General features: G+C 42.2%; 1 protein-coding gene across 1 annotated transcript in view; it reads right to left on the reverse strand.

Moving 5' to 3' along the window:
- Positions 1-309: 309 nt before the first annotated feature.
- Positions 310-18,272, reverse strand: part of CHST3 (carbohydrate sulfotransferase 3) — a 43,204-nt gene continuing 25,241 nt past the window's right edge. The window contains exons 3-4 of the mRNA XM_081330138.1: positions 5,711-5,989; positions 310-2,595 (exon numbers count right to left, since the gene is read on the reverse strand). Coding sequence (XP_081186264.1) covers positions 1,356-2,595; positions 5,711-5,847 — 1,377 coding nt within the window. The 5' untranslated portion in view covers positions 5,848-5,989 and the 3' untranslated portion in view covers positions 310-1,355. The remainder of the gene's footprint in view (positions 2,596-5,710; positions 5,990-18,272) is intronic.

Here is an 18,272-nt window from a genome sequence, read left to right on the forward strand (position 1 = left end):
CCAAATGATGGTCATATTGATCTCTGTTACTTTGACTGGATCAAAACAAATGTGGTCGCTTATTCACTGCAGTGCTCCATGGGAAAGAAGAAAATGATTTAAATGATCGTCTTTTTTGTTCTGTTAAACAAACAGAAACAGCTGGAGCATTAAATCTTCTCACTACAGATAAGAAAATGGGGTGGTGGTGGTGTTTGGTTAGGTGTTAAATTAGCAGTGCCAGACAATCACATGTGACTCTGATAGTTAATGAAACTACCATTCTTTATGGTTATATGTATGTTCAGTCCCTGATATTAATCTATCCATTTATTAAAGTGAGGCGTGATAATCCATGTCAACTTTTCCCAAAATTGAATGTGTTGAAAATGTTACCATTCCAACAAAATTCCTGGGAATTTGGAAGGGGTTGGGTTGGACTCCACCCAGGTGCAGAGAAAACCAGATTTGAATTGCCCCCAAGTGAGTCCTTTTTTTTTGGCAATCAGGATCCTGATACGGTTTCCACTGTGGGATGAAATACCAAACTCGCAGTCAGGTTATACCTTCTGCCATGTTAAGTGCTTCTGATGAACAGCTAAGTGAAATTCATTAGATGTTTGCTGCAGCACTGAAAACAGATAATGAATATAACAACCAACACTCTTAAACAAAAACACTTACAAGGTTGAACCACCTCTGTTCTATGCCATGCATCTATCTTCCCCAGTAACACCTCCTCAATTTAAACAAGGCCTCAATTTATCCAAGGATTTGAGAGAATGTGTACAAAACATGCTCTGTCTGCACATGGAGAGTCAGCTTTCTCGCTGTCAGTTGTGTTAAATAGGTTTCTTCCCTTCCCTTCCCAAATATCTGGTTGACAGATTCCTTAAGACTGCCTTAGATGAGATCAGTGCAACATTCTGCTTCTCTCACAGCTTCTCTGCAGGTTGAGAAGCCCATGTTTTTCTTCCAAATGATAAATTTATTTTAACTATAAGACATTCACTCTCTTTGGATGTTTGGTGAAGGTGAGAGACAACATCTGCAACAGAAAGGGTGTGGACATGAGGTAGGGAAACAGGGTTTAATCTTCTACTCTGTGTCAGCTTCAGAACGCTTCCTTATGCCAGTGTCTGTGGTCCCATTATAATCCACCTGGAAGTGTCAAATATGCCAGCAAGGGATGCTTGCTTTCAGATAAAGCCAAAGCTCTTGAATGGTCAAGACAAGTGGAAGCAAAACAACCAAAGATGGCTGAACACTTCCTGCCCATGTGTTCCTTCCTCAATATATAGATTCTTGCATTCTCTCTTTCTCAATTCACAGAATGCTATGATTGGGGAAAAAAATCCGCCAATGAAGGCAACCTTTTACGTGATCCAGAAGGTCCTTCTCTCGTCTAGCAAGCTGATGGATCTGTTTGTAAGAGTCTCAGCACTGTTGGCCAACTTGTAGCCAAACAGGTTCATGGCTGGTGTGCAGACATTCTGTACCACCTGGGCAAGTTTGAAGGGGATGCTGAATCGCCACTTCTCAAATTGTTCAGAGGAGTTTTTCTGGGTGGAGTAGATGCCATTGCTATCTTGAGGGGCCTGTGTATTTTTCCGGATCCAGTCCTCCACCTGTGTAGTGAGAGCAATGCCAGTAAATTTATACATCTCCTTGGCTTTCTGGAGGGGAGACCTGGCAATGTCCTCATAGCGAACCAGCATGTAGCGACCTTGAAGCCATGCTGGCTGCTTTAAACCCAGTTCAGCTGAGAGTCGGATGTTTTCACAGTTGCCTCGCAATCTCTGGACCTCATCCTCATTCAGAGTTGCTACACCTTCATTAGCCCATCTCTTCCAGGTTTCATACCTACCCGAAAAAGCCACTATGCGGGAGGCCAAGACCGCACGAGGATCCCGCACCAACTGAATTATCCTCAAGTCCAGGCGGGGATCTTCAGCTAATGGACGCAAGAATTCGAGTTGTCGAATTCGGACAGCCTTAAGGGCCATGTGCTCCTTCTGCAGGCAGGACTCCACTGCCAGAGTCACATTCAGGGGGCCACAGCGGCGGTTCTTGCAGTGATACTTCTCAAAGACCTTCTTGACGAAGGGGGTGCAAACAGGCTCCTCACACAAAGAGCGACTCGAACTACGCCGAAACCAAAATTGAGTCAGGTGATCCTCCGGGAATGGGATGATGAAGTTTTCCAAAATGTAAAGATCACAGAGGAACAGCTGCTTCAAAACATCTCTGTAGACAAGGGCCGATCCCACCGCATTAGCACCCCCGGATTCAAAAGATACCGTCCTTTCTATGTGCCACAGTGGCTCAAAGAGGTAGAAAATGTTGCCCTGCTGGTTGAAGAATTCCCCTACAAAGGAAGAGCCGGTACGGGTGGTGGCCATTAGGAGAACATGTTTTCGTGTCCTTTTAGTGGGGGGTAGCAGAGTGCCACTAAGCTGCAAAGTGAGGTTCTGCAACCGGTGCTTAAGCTGGGAGAAGGCCAAGTCCAGCGAGCTCAGTGACAAGAGGGAACCATTCTCTGGCAGCATCAATCCAGAATCAGTGCTGTTGGCTTCTGGCAGGGACTGTGGAGACTGCTTCAGTTTGTCTGAAACCCTGTGAAGAGAAAGAATACAGTCATCGGGACTAATAACAGCAGTGATATTTAAAGAGATAGCAGGCATGTTATTTTGAGATGGAATGAACAGTTTTCTTAATCCAAGCCAAGTGCTTCTCTTCTGCCTTCAGAATCACCTTCCCCTCTCAATCGTCTTGCGGAGGAACAACTGAGTATCTTCTACAGCAGGGGTCTTCAAAACCTGGCCCTTTTATGACTTGTGGACTTCACCTCCCAAAATTCCTCAGCCAGCCTGGCTGAGGAACTCTGGGAGTTGAAGTCCAAAAGTCATAAAAGGGCCAAGATTGAAGACCCATGGTCTACAGGATCACTCTGGCCTGCAAGGAACCAAGCACAGTGATCGGTGTTTCTCAACTTTAAGACGTGTGTGTTTCCCAGAAATTCCCAACCAGCATGTTGGCTGGGGAATTCTGGGAGTTGAAGTCCACACATCTTAAGGTTACCAAGGTTGAGAAACACTGATCTAAGGATCACATTCATCCCTTTTGTATCCAGGAATTCAGTTAGTATGGATAAGTAGTATCATCCCCTGGAAAGAAATCTATGGCTGGCTTTGGAATCCAAATCAAAAGCCAAGACTTTGTGCAAGAAGATGCAGACTGAATGTGGTTTCTCTAATTCTTTGGCCTTGTTAATGTACTATTCCCTTGATGATTGGTGAGCATGTGTGTGCGTACATATAAAACACACTGGGAACACTCACACAGCTTGGACCTCGCCAATATACAATATGCCATGAATTTGAAGCTGGGCGTCTATCAAGGTCCACAGGGAGTGAAAAACAAACATTCTTTAATTTCAAGAAAAGGGTACACAATATTGATTTGATCCTTTATCCTGTCTGAATTCTCTGAACCTGGATTCTGTTTTTGTAAAATAGTAGTTCAAAGGATTATCAAGGAAATAGATCTTGTCCACAGTTGGTCTTAGCTGGGACCACAAGATTGGCCACAGGAATCAGTGGCTGTGCTGATTTTCTCAGGATCTCAAATGAACTTCAGCAAGGCGCAGTATACTTGTCCTGAGCCTGGTGGAAAAGAATACAAGTCAGGTGATCCTCTGGAAATGGGATGGTGAAGTTTTCCAAAATGTAAAGGTCACAGAGGAAAAGTAAGCAAAAGTGTTCATCTAACTCAGGGGTAGGCAACCTTGGCTCTTTTATGCTGGCTCAGGAATTCTGGGAGTTGAAGTCCACGAGTCATAAAAGAGCCAAGGTTGCCTACCCCTGATCTAACTCAGTATTTCTCAGTCTTGACAACCTTGCTGGCTGGGGAATTCTGGGAATTGAAGTTCTCACATCTTAAAGTTGCCAAGGTTGAGCAATACTGTCTTAAGAAGATGTTTCATTTACAGTAAGATGGCTAGAGATGTGTGAGTGCTTATCACAACAAATGTGTCCCAGATCACAGAGTAAATTCAATGTATTTAGCACACTGCTAAACAAGATATAGCAACAAATTGTTGCTTTTAATGGGATCCTATAGTATCTCATTCTTCAGTTGAAATCTGATAATCTCTCAAAAGATCCTGGCAACATTTTAGGACATTCTGAACCTTTTCAATCCTGTTTGTACGCAATTTTAATTTAATTAATTTATTAATATTTCTATACCGCCCTTCTCCCGAAGGACTCAGGGCGGTGTACAGGGCAAGAATAAAACACAGAGATTTACAAAAAATAAAAGATAATTAAATACATGCCCGATTAAAAATACAATTAATACATGGTAAAAACCCCAATAAAAATAGTAAAAAGACCCCACTAATCCCCCCTCAGGCCAGGCCGGCTTGCTCGAACAAGTATGTTTTCAGGTCGCGGCGAAAGGAGCGAAGATCGGGCGCTGTCCGGAGCTCAACCGGTAACTGGTTCCATAGCTCCGGGGCGCCCACAGAGAAGGATCTCCCCCTGGGGGCCACCAGTCGACATTCTCTGACCGGTGGCACCCTGAGGAGACCCTCTCTGTGGGAGCGCACAGGGCGGAGGGAAGTAGACGCCGGCAGCAGGTGTTCCCTAAGGTACTCCGGACCCCTGCCATGTAGGGCTTTAAACACCATTACTAGCACCTTGAATCTCACCCGGAAGACAACTGGCAACCAATGCAGCTCACTGACAATTGCCATTCCAGATGAGTGCCTTGCAAGGGCCAGCTGTAGCCTTATAAACTGATTCTTTAATGTATGTCGGTAGTAGCAAAAAAGTATGAAAATACTTTTCCTACAATTACTTGCAATTATAATGTATTAATTATTATTGCTTCTGATTGTATAAATATCCTAAAAATTCAGTCCTGGTACCATAACCGATTTACCATAATGCCTCTTTTAGTAATTTGGATGATCAGTGTTCAGTTTGAAGGGCCTGCCTACATGTAGCCCTAGATTAACATTGCAGATAGATTCTTGCCAAATAAAATTATGTATTCATTCATAGAATCTGAACAAAAAAAGTAAAGATATACAGTACATAGAAAAATAATGTAAATACTTACAAGTTTTATTCTTTTCTTTTTTTAAAAAAAACACCAATTACTTCTTTAGGTAGAGACCTACAAAGTCTAACCTAGGTAGATTAATGATGATTAACTCCTACCTATGGTAGGACTTGCATTTCCTTGAGAGGACCTGTCCTTTTAACCCACAATTTGTTATACAAATCCTGCGGCTTATTTAACCAATCTTGCTTGCGGTACGTGATCTCAGCCAGAAGTTACAGTTCAGTACAAGTGATTTATTTAGTTAGTTTCTATATTATATTCCATTTATATTTTATTCATTGGTGAGTGAGTGAGTGAGTGAGCGAGCGTGTGTGTATTCATATTCATATTCATTCCCTTTGGCCTGAGGAATAAAGCATTATTGACTGATAACTGATCTCGGTCCACGCTTGTAAGAGAGTCATCTGGCTGCATTCATGAATAAAGATGCAACTTAATTCAGACAGGGGAATGTTAATATTTACCTGGTTCCAAAAGACTGGTGAACTGGTGGTAGCAAGTTGGGACTGGAAAGGTCATGTGCAGCCTGAAGGCCAGAGAAGAAGACCAAGAAAGCCTTTTTTCCGGCACAGCCTCTTTTCCACCCCCTCCCCCCTACCTTGAGATGATGTTGTTCTCCTTCTCAATTACGACAAGGGCTACTACAAAGACGAGAAGAATGGCGTACTTGCTCCTCATCCTCAAGGGGTGCAGCAGTTCCCATATGTTCTGAGACAACGTGAGAATTTTATCCATGGGAAAAGGACCTTATTTTTCAACAGTTTGACAAAGAAAGTTCCCCCGCTGAGGGAAAATTAAACTTTCCTTGTCCTGTGGTTCCTCAGCCTTATGGAAAGCAGCGTCTGGGTTTAGCTTATCTTCTTCAGGAGAGGTTGTCCTGCAGAAAGAAAGAAAGAAAGAAAGAGAAGATAGAATGGATTGAACATCTTCCCTTTGGGCTGAGGGACAAATAAATAAATACACATGCATGCAAGCCTTTCCTTGGATAATTGCTGGCCTCACACATTATGGTCAGCTGTGATTTGCATTCATCCTGATATAGAACGTAGAACAACAGGGTTGACAGGAACCTGAGAGGGCTTCTAGTCCAGGGGTCCCCAACCCCTGGTCTCTGGACTGGTACTGGGCTGCGGCATGCCAGCAACCGGACCACACAAACAAGCAAAGCCCCATCCATGGGATGCAGGCAGCACACAAAACCATGCACAAAGCCTTTCTCCATTGAACCGGTCCCTGGTGCCCAAAAGGCTGAGGGCCTCTGTTTTAGTCCAACCCCCTGCTCATGCATTCTGGACAAAATGGCTGCCCATTTCTCTTCTCGAAAGCCTCCAGTGATGGAGCACCCACAAGTCCCACAGGCAAACCATTCAACTGAATAATTATTCTCACTGTCAGGAAATTTCTTTTTTAGTTCTAGGTTGGATCTCTCTTTAATGATCTTCCATCTGTTATGTCTTGTCCTGCCCTCAGGTGCTTTGGAGAATAGGTTGACCCTTTCTTCTCTGTGACAGCCCCTCAAGTACTTGATGACTGCTATCATATCACCCTTAGTCCTTCTCTTCCTTAGACTAGATCAGGGGTATGCAACCTTGGCTCTTATGACTTGTGGACTTCAACTCCCAGAATTCCTGAGCCAGCTGGCTCAGGAATTCTGGGAGTTGAAGTCCACAAGTCATAAAAGAGCCAAGGTTGCCTACTGGCTCAGGAATTCTGGGAGTTGAAGTCCACAAGTCATAAGAGAGCCAAGGTTGCCTACCCCTGGACTAGACGAAGGATTGAGAGAGCTCCCCAGTTCCCTCTATCATTCATTGTATAGTTTAGCCTCCAGACTCCTAATCATCTTTGTTGCTCTTCTCTGCACTCTTTTTAGGATCTCAGTAGCTTTTTTTGTATCGTGGTGACCAGAACTGGATACAGTGCACCACGTGTGGCCTCACCAGTGCAGTATAAAGTGGTACTATGACTTTGAAACTATCCCTTTGGTCATATGTTCACTGATTTACAGGGGCTAAGTTCACACTGTCAGGCCACAAACCATGCCTTGTGTATCACAAGGGCTGGTGTGGCACAGTATGCTAAGCCACAAACTGACTACATTTTGAACCTAGTGTAATGCATATATCTTAAATTTTGTCTGTAGGAAAAGTGGTCTTGTCTAACTCTTTGATGGCTAGGGTTTCATTTTGAAGATGGCTATGGGGCGTGTCCTTGATTTAGGCATCTATCAAAAGAATACAAGCCTATTTCTTTGCAATTCAGAGTTAGGCAGCATAAAACCACAAAACCAAAGTACAGGTATCCCTCGTGTTATGACCATAATGAACCCTGCCCATCATGATGGCTGTTAAGTCAGATCATATGATCAACCCAATTTCTTGCAGTGATCGTTAAGCAAATGCTGTGGTTAACCCAGGGGTGGGGAACCTTGGCTCTTTTATGACTTGTGGAGTTGAAGTTTACAAGTCATAAAAGAGCCAAGGTTCCCCAGCCCTGGGTTAAGCAAACAAGGTGGTCATTAAGTCAACCCAGGGATTGGTATGCCGTGTTTTTGCAAAAAAGAAGAAAGAAAGAAACAGAAATAAATGCTGGTTTTTACAAGAACATCATAACCGAGTCCTTCAGGAGAGGGGCGGTATATAAATCCAAATAAAAAATAAAAAATAAAAAATAAATAAATAAATAAATAAATAAAGCTTGGTCGTGTAATGGCAGGTTGCTGCAAACAGCTGTAAATGCAGGCCAGTTGCTGAATGCCCCAGAGTGCAACTGTGCGAAGGAAGGTTGTCAGAGCTTTGAATCATGGTTATAAACACACCCAGGGAGATCAATCATAATTTCAAACAGTCACTAAGCAACTGGTCATAAGCCGAGGACTACCTGTATGCAAATCTTGCTGGCTAAGCAGGTGGTCAAATTGTTCTCCTTACATCAAAAGACCTCTTGCATAGAGAAAACTAACTTAATCCACACTTTTCCCTTACTTGTTTATTATTGTATAGATATCGGAGGAGTGGGGGAAGGTTGGGGATACGTCTGAACATTACAGCATGCAATAATACTTAAAGCTGTAACCTGATCCTCTTTGTTTTCCTCTCTCTTCTGTCTTTTGGGAGACTGTTTTTCCCATTCATTTTCTGCCTTTGCCATCATGGCTGATAAAATTCATTAGGCATGATAAAGCAGCCATTAATTAAGAGGCTGGTGCACGCTTTAGTAATTACATATTCCAGATCTTCCTCAAGCTCTTAACTATTAATGAAAGGAGCTGGGTTTTTTTCCCCTCAGGCTCTCAGGCATCCTAGAAAGGGGGGGGAAGGATATTGCTGCTTTAAGAAACAAATTGCCTTCAGTCCATGTTTCATTAAAGCAGCTACCAGAATGGAGAAACAGGCAATGCCATATGGCAGAACCAAGGCTGGTCCAGCATACTTGACAGCTAAGACCAACTTTTAAAAGAAGCAAAAGAGAACAAAGTGATTCTTGCTAGCTAATTAGCATATTTAAAGGAAAAAAATGATCAGTCCTAAGAATATTAAACTTGCTATCAGAAATGAGCTAGCAATTACCTTCCAGGTTGCATTTTGTTCCAACAAACTCAGAATGCAGTGAAGGCTTTTGTGTCTCTATAGCCAAATCACTCCTCCCAGGATTTAACACTTGCTTGATGGAAGGCTTAAAGAGATAGCTTTCTAATGTGGACTATATATAAACTGAAAAGTTGGCATATTGAAATGAGGACACATGTCCTTGAAAAGGCCAAGCAGTTTTTACCACAGAGCTCTGACTCCATGGGACCGGACTTCTCAAATTCTTTGTTTGGAGTAGATCTTAGTCTAGGGGTGGGCAACATGGCCCCTTTACGACCTGTGGACTTCAACTCCCAGAATTCCTGAGCCAGCCATGTACAAACATGCTAGCTGACTCAGGAACTCTGGGAGTTGAAGTCCAAAAATTACCATAGTTGCCCGACCCGTCTTAGTCCTTTGGTTTGTTAAGCTGTGACGCTGGCTTAACCTAGCACAAAGCTACCATCCCACAATCCATTCCTTAAAACTCTAATTCACTTAAATTTTAGATATTTTTTACTTTGTTGATATTAACACTTTTAAATACTTTGTAGTTATTTCACATGTTATCATATTTCATATAATTTTATATTTTACATCAGGGGTCTTCAAACTTAGCCCTTTTATGACTTGTGGACTTCAACTCCCAGAATTCCTCAGCCAGCGTGCCTAGTTGAAGTCCACAAGTCATCAAAGGGCCAAGTTTGAAGACCCCTGCTTTACATTATCATTTAATATAGGCTGTACCCTCGATCGTTAGATTGTTTACAAACGCATTTTACCTCTGTCTTAAATTGTATTTTGTTTATTATTCATGCTGGTCTTTGACTACACAATAAATTTAATTGAAATTGCACAATGCTAGTGTCTACGTTGTTAGATCATTAGACTGTTAAATAAGACTTGCTTTCTTGAATTGAACATGGAGCTCAGGTTTCTTTGAACAAGGGTTTGTTTATCAGTTATGTTTCATTGTGATTTGCACAACATGCTAATCCAGGGGTGTCAAACTGCATCATGCAGAGGCCACACCTGCCCTAGCTCCGGCAATGCAAAAAAAGTCATGATACGTCGCAACACATCATGTGACGCGGCGAGTTTGACACCCATGTGCTAATCCAAAAATAATTAGCCTATGTGGGTTACATTCAGAAAACATACTGAACCGGATACTTATGGTATATACACAGAGCTACAAACTGTTAATCACTAAAACATATAGAGAACGGTTGCTGGAATTGGGTATGTGTAGTTTAACGAAGCGAAGGGTAAGGGGTGAGGGGTGAGATGATAGCAGTGTCCCAATATCTCAGGGGCTGCCCCAAAGAAGAAGGAGTCAAGCTATTATCCAAAGCGCCCAAAGGCAGGACAAGAAGCAACGGATGGAAACTAGTCAAGGAGAGAAGGAACCTAGAACTAAGGAGAAACTTCCTGACAGTTAAAACAATTAACCAGTGGAACAACCTGCCTCCAGAGGTGGTGAATGCTCCAACACTGGAAGTTTTTAAGAGGACACTGGACAGCCATTTGTCTGAAATGGTATAGGGTTTCCTGCCTGAGCAGGGGGTTGGACTAGATGACCTCCAAGGTCCCTTCCAACTTATTATTATTATTATTATTAATACTTCACATTTTGGTCTAGTTGTGTGAAACAACTAATACTCTAAAATTTTAATGCTGGCATTTATACAAAATCCCATCCCATTTTAATACTTTAGTTTTAACCACTAGTTTATAGCCCCATAGTGGTAATAGTTTTAACCACTAGTTTATAGACCCTGTGGTAATATGGGCGGCCAATGAATTTAATCAATCAATCAATCAATCAATCAATCAATCAATACATTGTTAGTACTAACAATAACAGTGATTTTAGTCTTAATTAAGAGGTATAGTATTAGTAGAAATGAACATACTCTATTATTTTGTTATTTGCCTGCATTCATAGTCAAGCATTGTGTTTAGTGGGGTATAGTGTGCTGGTGTGCTACTCAATGAGTAAAATAAAAATTTGATTTGATGAAACAGAGAGGCAGGGAGCCTTGGAGTGAAAATGGAAGAGCTCCATTTTCTTCACTGTATGGCAATTCTTGCATCAAGATACTTTTGTTTTTTACAGATAGAATTGCTCAGATTCACTTCCGGTGCTGAGCAAGTCGTAGAAAGATTGCCTTGACTTGCCCCTGCATGCTTAAAATGGCAACTGTGAAGACTTTTATTGGGGGGGAAAATACTCCACTAAAACAGAAGACTCAAATATCATCCTTGTACCAGATGATTGAGAAAGAAAAGAGACATCACAGTTCTATTTGGATAAAACAGATTTTCTGGGTCTATTTCAGTCAGTTGTAGATATAGGCAAGATTTAAGAAAATCTTGCATTCAAAAGCAAGTCTCTATTACTTCACTCTGAATTAGGTAAGTTACTCTTTGCAGGACCGTCTGCTGCCGGGGACGACTTCCCAGCGCCCAGTGCGCTCACACAGAGAGGGCCTCCTCAGGGTGCCGTCGGCCAGACAATGTCGGCCGGCGACACCCAGGGGGCCTTCTCTGTGGGAGCGCCAGCCCTTTGGAACCAACTCCCCCTTGAGCTTCGGATGGCCCCGGACCTCCGGTCCTTTCGCCGCGGCCTTAAAACATTCCTTTTCCATCAGGCTGACCTGGATTGACGATGGGTTTTTAAATATGTTTTAATTTTTAACTGTGTAGTTAATTTATTTTGGGGCTGTTGTTTAATTATTTTTTTTAATTTTTGTATTGTTGTTTTTTATTGTTGTTAGCCGCCCTGAGTCCTTCGGGAGATAGGGCGGCATATAAGTCCCAAAAATAAATAAATAAAAAGAGAAAAAAAACATAGAAGACATCAGCTACAAACAAAACAACCGAACAATAATAAAAATGGGTGTAGAACAAATAACGAATACATCATTCACGTTCAGCATAAAAATTCATCCACTTTTTAGCAGCAAAAAAGGGACGCATGTTCCCCACTAGGTTTTACTCCCAGAGGAACATCTGGAAGGAAGAACAAGATACATCCATTAATTAACATGCATAGGAAATGCCTCATTGCACTGTGGTGTGTGTGTGTGTGTATATATATATATATAAAATCCTGTGATTTTCTTTTTGAGTGTGCTACTTAAATAAGAGTGGAAATATCTGGAATGCATAGCATATGGAGACCTGGTATTTACATCAAGGTTTGAAGGCCATTCTCTTCTGCTGTAAGGAACAAGGGTCCAACTCATTGAAAACTATTAAAAACCAGGGGGGCTCCTTCCCTTGGCAAGCTCCATCCTGTCTGGGAGAAGCAGCTGCTGAGCGCATCCATCAACCTCTGCTCTTTACATTTCTCTGTTTCCAAAATAAATCTCTTCCAAAGACTCCGTGTTGCACTTCCCCTCTTAATTTACAGAATCCTTCGCCCCAAGCTCTGGAATGCAACTCTTTCTACCAGAGCACCTTGTCCCTCCAGCCAGCTGTTTATTTGCAGAAGCCAATGGCTCTACTCTGATCTGCAAATGAAGAGAAGGGGCCTAGAGCTCAGGAACATCGTGAAAATGGAATGGGGGAATTCTTTGAAAGGAATTATTTAATTACACTTCACCAAACAGCTACCCACTCTCTCCATTCAAAAAATAAAATGAAATCCTCATTGTAGGAAACCTGTCATATTTCCACCTTAGGCTCACATAAAATGGCGCAGGTCTGGCTCAGGGCAGAGACAAGTTTCGTTTCTGTACATAAGTTGCAGTTTACCAGAAATCAGATGACCTTGCTACGTGCAGACGGACAATCCCGTTGGAACACGTACAAGAAAGTAACACAAGAAAGTTACAGGAACAAAGACATTCTATACAGGGCTATAGCTGAAATGTAACCATTGCATAGCTGAAATGTAACCATGAGATAGCTGCTTGTGCGTTGCTGGTATCTCAATAAAAGAGAGCTTGGGACTTCGGTCTTGGCCCTCATCCCGAGAACGCTCAGAGAGACGTGTCCTCATTTATTGGCAAGTTCATGAGGAGCCCGCCGGGTGCGAAAAACCCGCACCTCATCTGTCTAATCTTTGTCTGCAGACACACTGTTACTACTGAGCCTCCTGTGGAAAGAGGGAAGGAGAGATTTTTTTCATATTCCACATCCATCTTTTACAATTCCGCCCCCCCCCCGCCAGACATATTCAACTAAAACTATCTCCATCCTTAACTGTCACCATGCCTATTGCTTATAAGTCCAATCAAAATTCTATTTATGGTGTGTGTTTTTGGCTATAGTTAACTTTTGGCCTTCCCCTAATAACCAGTGGAATGGCTTATGTCCAAAAGTTGTGGGTGCTCCAACAATGGAGAGTTTGAAGAAGAGATTGGACATTTGTCCTGAATAGGATAAGATCTCCTGCTTGAGTTGGGGGTTGAACTAGATGACTTCCAATGTCCCTTTCAACTCTGTTATTCTGTAATATGTGTGGCATCGAGGGCTTTTTTTGTCATAGAACGCTCAGAACGGAGCTCCGGCACCTTTTTCGAATGGAACATTATAGGGTAGGCAAGGCAGGTTGTATGACATGTGTGAGTTCCGGCACCTTTTTCTTTTACAAAAAAAGCACTGGTGGCATCTATTCTCACATTCTAGGCAGATTACTGGAGCAGTGGGCTAATGCCTCCTTAAGTCACACCAGCTGCCTGCAATCAGTGCAGGTTCGCATCCCACCAGGCTCAAGGTTGACTCAGCCTTCCATCCTTCCGAGGTAGGTAAAATGAGGACCCAGATTGTTGGGGGCAATTAAGCTGACTTTGTAATAATGCCGCTGGGGGGGGGTGTGAAAGCCCTAATGAGCAGGCATATACATCGAATGAAGGCTACTGCTAAGCTTGTAAGCCGCCCTGAGTCTTCGGAGAAGGGCGAGATATAAATGGAATTAAAAAAAAAGAATAAATCTATAAAATTCTCATAAAGCCAGGCCCATTAAAAACCAATAAATACTACTCCTATTTAGGTGGCCTCTTTTTTTCCTAATGTTTTCCTGCAAGTGCAGGATACGCTTTTTTCAGATCAACTAAACATTGATTGTGACAGGGTTTGACCAATCGGCTTGTCAACCCAAGCTTGATATCGTGGATTGGGAGAGAGTGACTGGCCCAAAGTCACCCAGTCAAGCCTTTCATACCTAAGCTGGGACTAGAACTCACAGTCTCCTGGTTTCTAGCCTGATGCTTTAACTATTACACCAAACTGTCTCTCTATTCTAAAGAGGACTGCTTTCGCCATTTTGCAAAATGTCATCGGGGCAGGGGCACATCTGAATTTGGGGGACAAGTTGTTCCAAAGGTAGGGGAGGCATTTATGCAGAATTATCAGTACTTTGAAACGGTCCCAGAAGTTACTGAAAGCTAATGCAGTTCCTCCAGATCTAGGGTTATTTTGCCAAACCAGCTAATACCGATCAGCAAATGGCCCACTAAAATCTGTGCCCACTGTGTCATCTTCAAGGACAGTCCTGCATAAATTAAATTGCAGTAGTCTGAAATGTAGTCTAACCAAGAGTAGACTAATAAGACTTTCCATTCACTCTCGATTTTTTGTGTGGAAAGCTGTTTGGGATGAACAGATGTTCATGGAATTTTGAGGGGACATATGACATGTAAAGTTAAATTGTATTCGTAAAATTTGGTATCCATCAAGGTAGAAATAATGGCTGAATTGAGATGGCATACCAAGGTTTACTTTCTACATATGAACTGGGCTTCTATCATCGTGGAAAATCCCATCCAGATTTAATTTGTTGTTTAAGATTTGAGCTTTTTGCTTTATATTCATTTATCTCAACATTTTTGCATTCTTTGGGGGGGGCGGGGTTCCCAAAAATTCCGTTCTATTCTTTGAATCTGGTTTTTGTGTACTAAAGCAATACTTTTCAAAGCTGTTTCCTGGCAAAATAGCTCTGAAACTATTTTCCTTGAAAGATATTTTTAGATACTTTCCCCAACTTTAGGAGAAAAAAGCAGCTAGAAGGAACTTATTCAGTGAGCAAATAGCACAGTTGCACACCCAATCTGTATGCCTGTATTTTTTGTTTTGTTTGCATCTGTTCTTGATCACAAATTATTGGTCTTAATTAAATTATTGCTTGTTGGTATATAGTTTGGTTCCCAGATCCAATAACAAATATCAAAGTTGCAGAGTCCCAACTGAAAGAATAAACAGAGTTGCAGAACTTAGAATATCAAGGTTGGAAGGACACCTTGTAGGTCTTCTAGACCAGCCCTCTGCTTGAGCAGGAGACCCTATACCAGGGGTAGGTAACCTTGGCTCTTTTATGACACATGAACTTCAACTCCCAGAATTCTTGAGCCAGCCATGTTGACCTAGGAATTCTGGGAGTTGAGGTCCATGAGTCATAAAAGAGCCAAGGTTGCCTACCCTTGCCCTATACCATTCTGGACAAATGGCTGTCCAGTCTCTTCTTCAAACTGTTGTGATTCAGCGTCAGCCTGTGATACCGGCAGCTGAGTCTGATGATTCTGAAGAGGAGGAGGAGGGGTTTGGAGAGCCTTTGGTGGCAGAGGGAGGCTCTGATGCACTGCAGGACTCTCAGCCTGGCCCTTCCCGTCATGTTCCTCATCAGACTCAGCCTTGTGAGCATGAGGTATTGGACATAGATGACTCACAGCTGGATCTATTCAGGGATGCTAGGAGCAGGAGGCAACCCAGCAGAGTAGAACAGAGAAAGGCAATGAGGCAACTCGGTGAGAGGACGAGAAGACAATGAGAAGACACGCCTTGGGGCTGCTGATAAAAGGGGAAGGTGTGGGAGGTGCTGGTTGCTGAAGGCAACCATTTGAAGATCTTCTGCTAGAGTCCTGGTCTGTTATTCCTGTTTAACTCTTGTTTGAACTTTTGGTTTAACTCTTGTTTGAACTTTTGATTTCTTTGTAAATAAATTTGGTTGGGTTTTTCCAGCCTGTTGACTATAAAAGGGGTTGTCCCTGACATTCAAACAGGGCCAGTCGTAGGCTGGAACAGAATAAAAACCTGCAGAGATGGAGCACCCACAACCTCTGGAGGCAAGCAAATCTCAATTCCAAAGGCAAACACCGCCATACTCCCTTCTTCCCCTGGTCCTTTCCTGCTGTGCCTTGTCTTCATCACTAGTTTGCCTAAAATACAACTCTGCGGGAAGGTCTGTATATGCCTTGCATCTCTATGTCCATATTTTTGTGTTCCACAGCACTGCAAGAATTTTTAAATAATTTGCACAGTAAACAAATATAAACATGTACCGTAGATAGCATTTTCTCAATTTATTGATGCATTTATAAATGAATGTCATTCTAAAATATGCATTCTTAAATACATTTGCTTTGAATGCTTGAATTGTCTTGGAATTTGGAGGCATGTAAAAAAACAAAACAAAGGGAAACTATGTATTGGTTGTGGAGTGCATTTTAAACCATTCACACTGAAATTCACAAGGGTCAGATTGCTCAAGAATAGCTATTCTCAGTCCTGTGTAAATTCCATGTATTCCCTCTGGACTGATTCATGCTCTGCATGGCTGCTGTATTTAAACAGCTCTCATAAAATGTGGCAGGCAGCTGCATGTTTTTAAATAGCCGTGGATATGAGTTGAGGATCTATATTGAGCCAGATTTCCCAGCAAATAAATTCAAGTGTCACATTTAATGTATGAAATGTTTTGGACAAATCTGCGCAGATATGTCCAATGGAACTGCCAGGTAAGTGTAACCTGGCTAAAGATAGAGAATTTTAAAAAATAAGGTAACATATACAAATTACAAAAAAAAACAAACCCAAACAAACCATATACTCCAAAGCTCCTGAGGGCAGGACACGAAGTAATGGATGGAAGCTTATCAAAGAGAGAACCCAACCCAGAATTAAGGAGAAATTTCCTATCAGAACAATTAACCAGTGGAACGGCTTGCCTACAGAAGTTGGGGCTGCTCCATCATTGGAGGCTTTTAAGAAGAGTCAGCCTGCAATGTTATAGGGCAGCGATGGCGAACCTTTTAGAGACTGAGTGCCCAAACTGCAACCCAAAACCCACTTATGTATCGTTGGGTGCCGGGTGGGCGTGGCCCATTGGGTGGGCGTGGCTGCAGTGGTAACGGCAGACTGGGTGGGAATTAAAAAGTTCAATCAATTCCAACTTTGCAAGACCTTTTTTTTCCCCGCGAGAAGTTGAAATTGTTTGATTGATTGATTGAACTTTTTTTTTTTTGCGCAGGGCGACGGAGGCCTAAAGCGAAAAGATTTTATAAAACCCAGAAGAAGGCCTAGGACTGGGGCGATGGTGCGCATGCCCACAGAGAGGGTTCTGCATGCCACCTTTGGCACGCATGCCATAGGTTCACCACCATGGTTATAGGGTCTCCTCCTTGGGCAGGTGGTTAAACTAGAAGACCTCCAAGATCCCTTCCAAAATGTATTTTATACAGGATTCAATCTGGGTCGGTCACTGGGACCCAGAGGTTTTGTCTTCCGAGCTTTTGGACTCATGCTGGAGCTCATCTTCTTCAGCGGACTTCTCTCTACCTCTGGTCCCTGTGACTGACCCAGATTGGATCCTACAACATTATTCCAGGACACGTATATTTGCCTTCATTTGCGTATTTTATATAGCTAAATAATTTCCCCATACATAGATGCTATCCCAATAAATTGCAACTCCTAGCTCACATTTTCCTTTCCGTAAGAAGTTATTCAGATTACTTCTTTAGTTAGCATTATTGTAATTTTATTTACTTAGTTGATATAACTCACTCAGAATTCCTGCATTGTTAATAAACAACAGTGACTTGACAAAAATAAGAAGAACAAAACAAATCTTTAAAAACATAACCCAAAACGGACATGTACAAATGCATAAAATGCCAGGAAAACTCAATGTGCATGCAATAAATAAATAAATAAATCTCATCCAATGGGCCAGACGGCTCTCAGATCCAATGCCTGAGGAACAGAACAGCTCTTGAATGCTTTCAGAAGGCAGACAGAGTAGAATCTCAAGGATGTGATGTTCCAAAGTACGAGAACAAGAGAAAAGGGATATCTCTTGGAGCTCGAATTGTACCTAGAAGTACATTAGTAATCCTTATTATCATTAGGACAGACTTTTATTCTGCCAATTAGGAGTTTGTTAATCAGAGGTAGGAAATAGTGGAAGACTTCCGCCCATGTATGATAATGGATGAAGGTACAGATCTAACATCCTTCGCTGGGGCTTGGGTGAGCAGCAGTGGGGATGAATCCCTGTTGGAAATCTGCCCACCCAGGTTCCAGGACTTGCAACAGAAGTGATGCCAAGGGCGGGGAAGAAGGGTTAAAGAAAGATTGAAATATTTTTTTATTTCAGCAGGAGGAAAACACTTATCTAAAAGGAATCTTTCCTCCAGTTGTTATTAGTCATTTGATTCCATATGCAATTACTTTTAAATTAGTGTCTCTAATATAATAAAAGATCCAAATTGATTTTGGAGTCAGGCAAACCCAGGCATTTTTCCATACTCAAGAACTGGATTATTCGGGTCTTACAAATGATTGTAATATGATCTAAATAGGAATATC

The sequence above is a fragment of the Vipera berus genome, assembly GCF_964194415.1.
Source record: "Vipera berus genome assembly, chromosome: 5".
Taxonomy (NCBI): Eukaryota; Metazoa; Chordata; class Lepidosauria; order Squamata; family Viperidae; genus Vipera; species Vipera berus.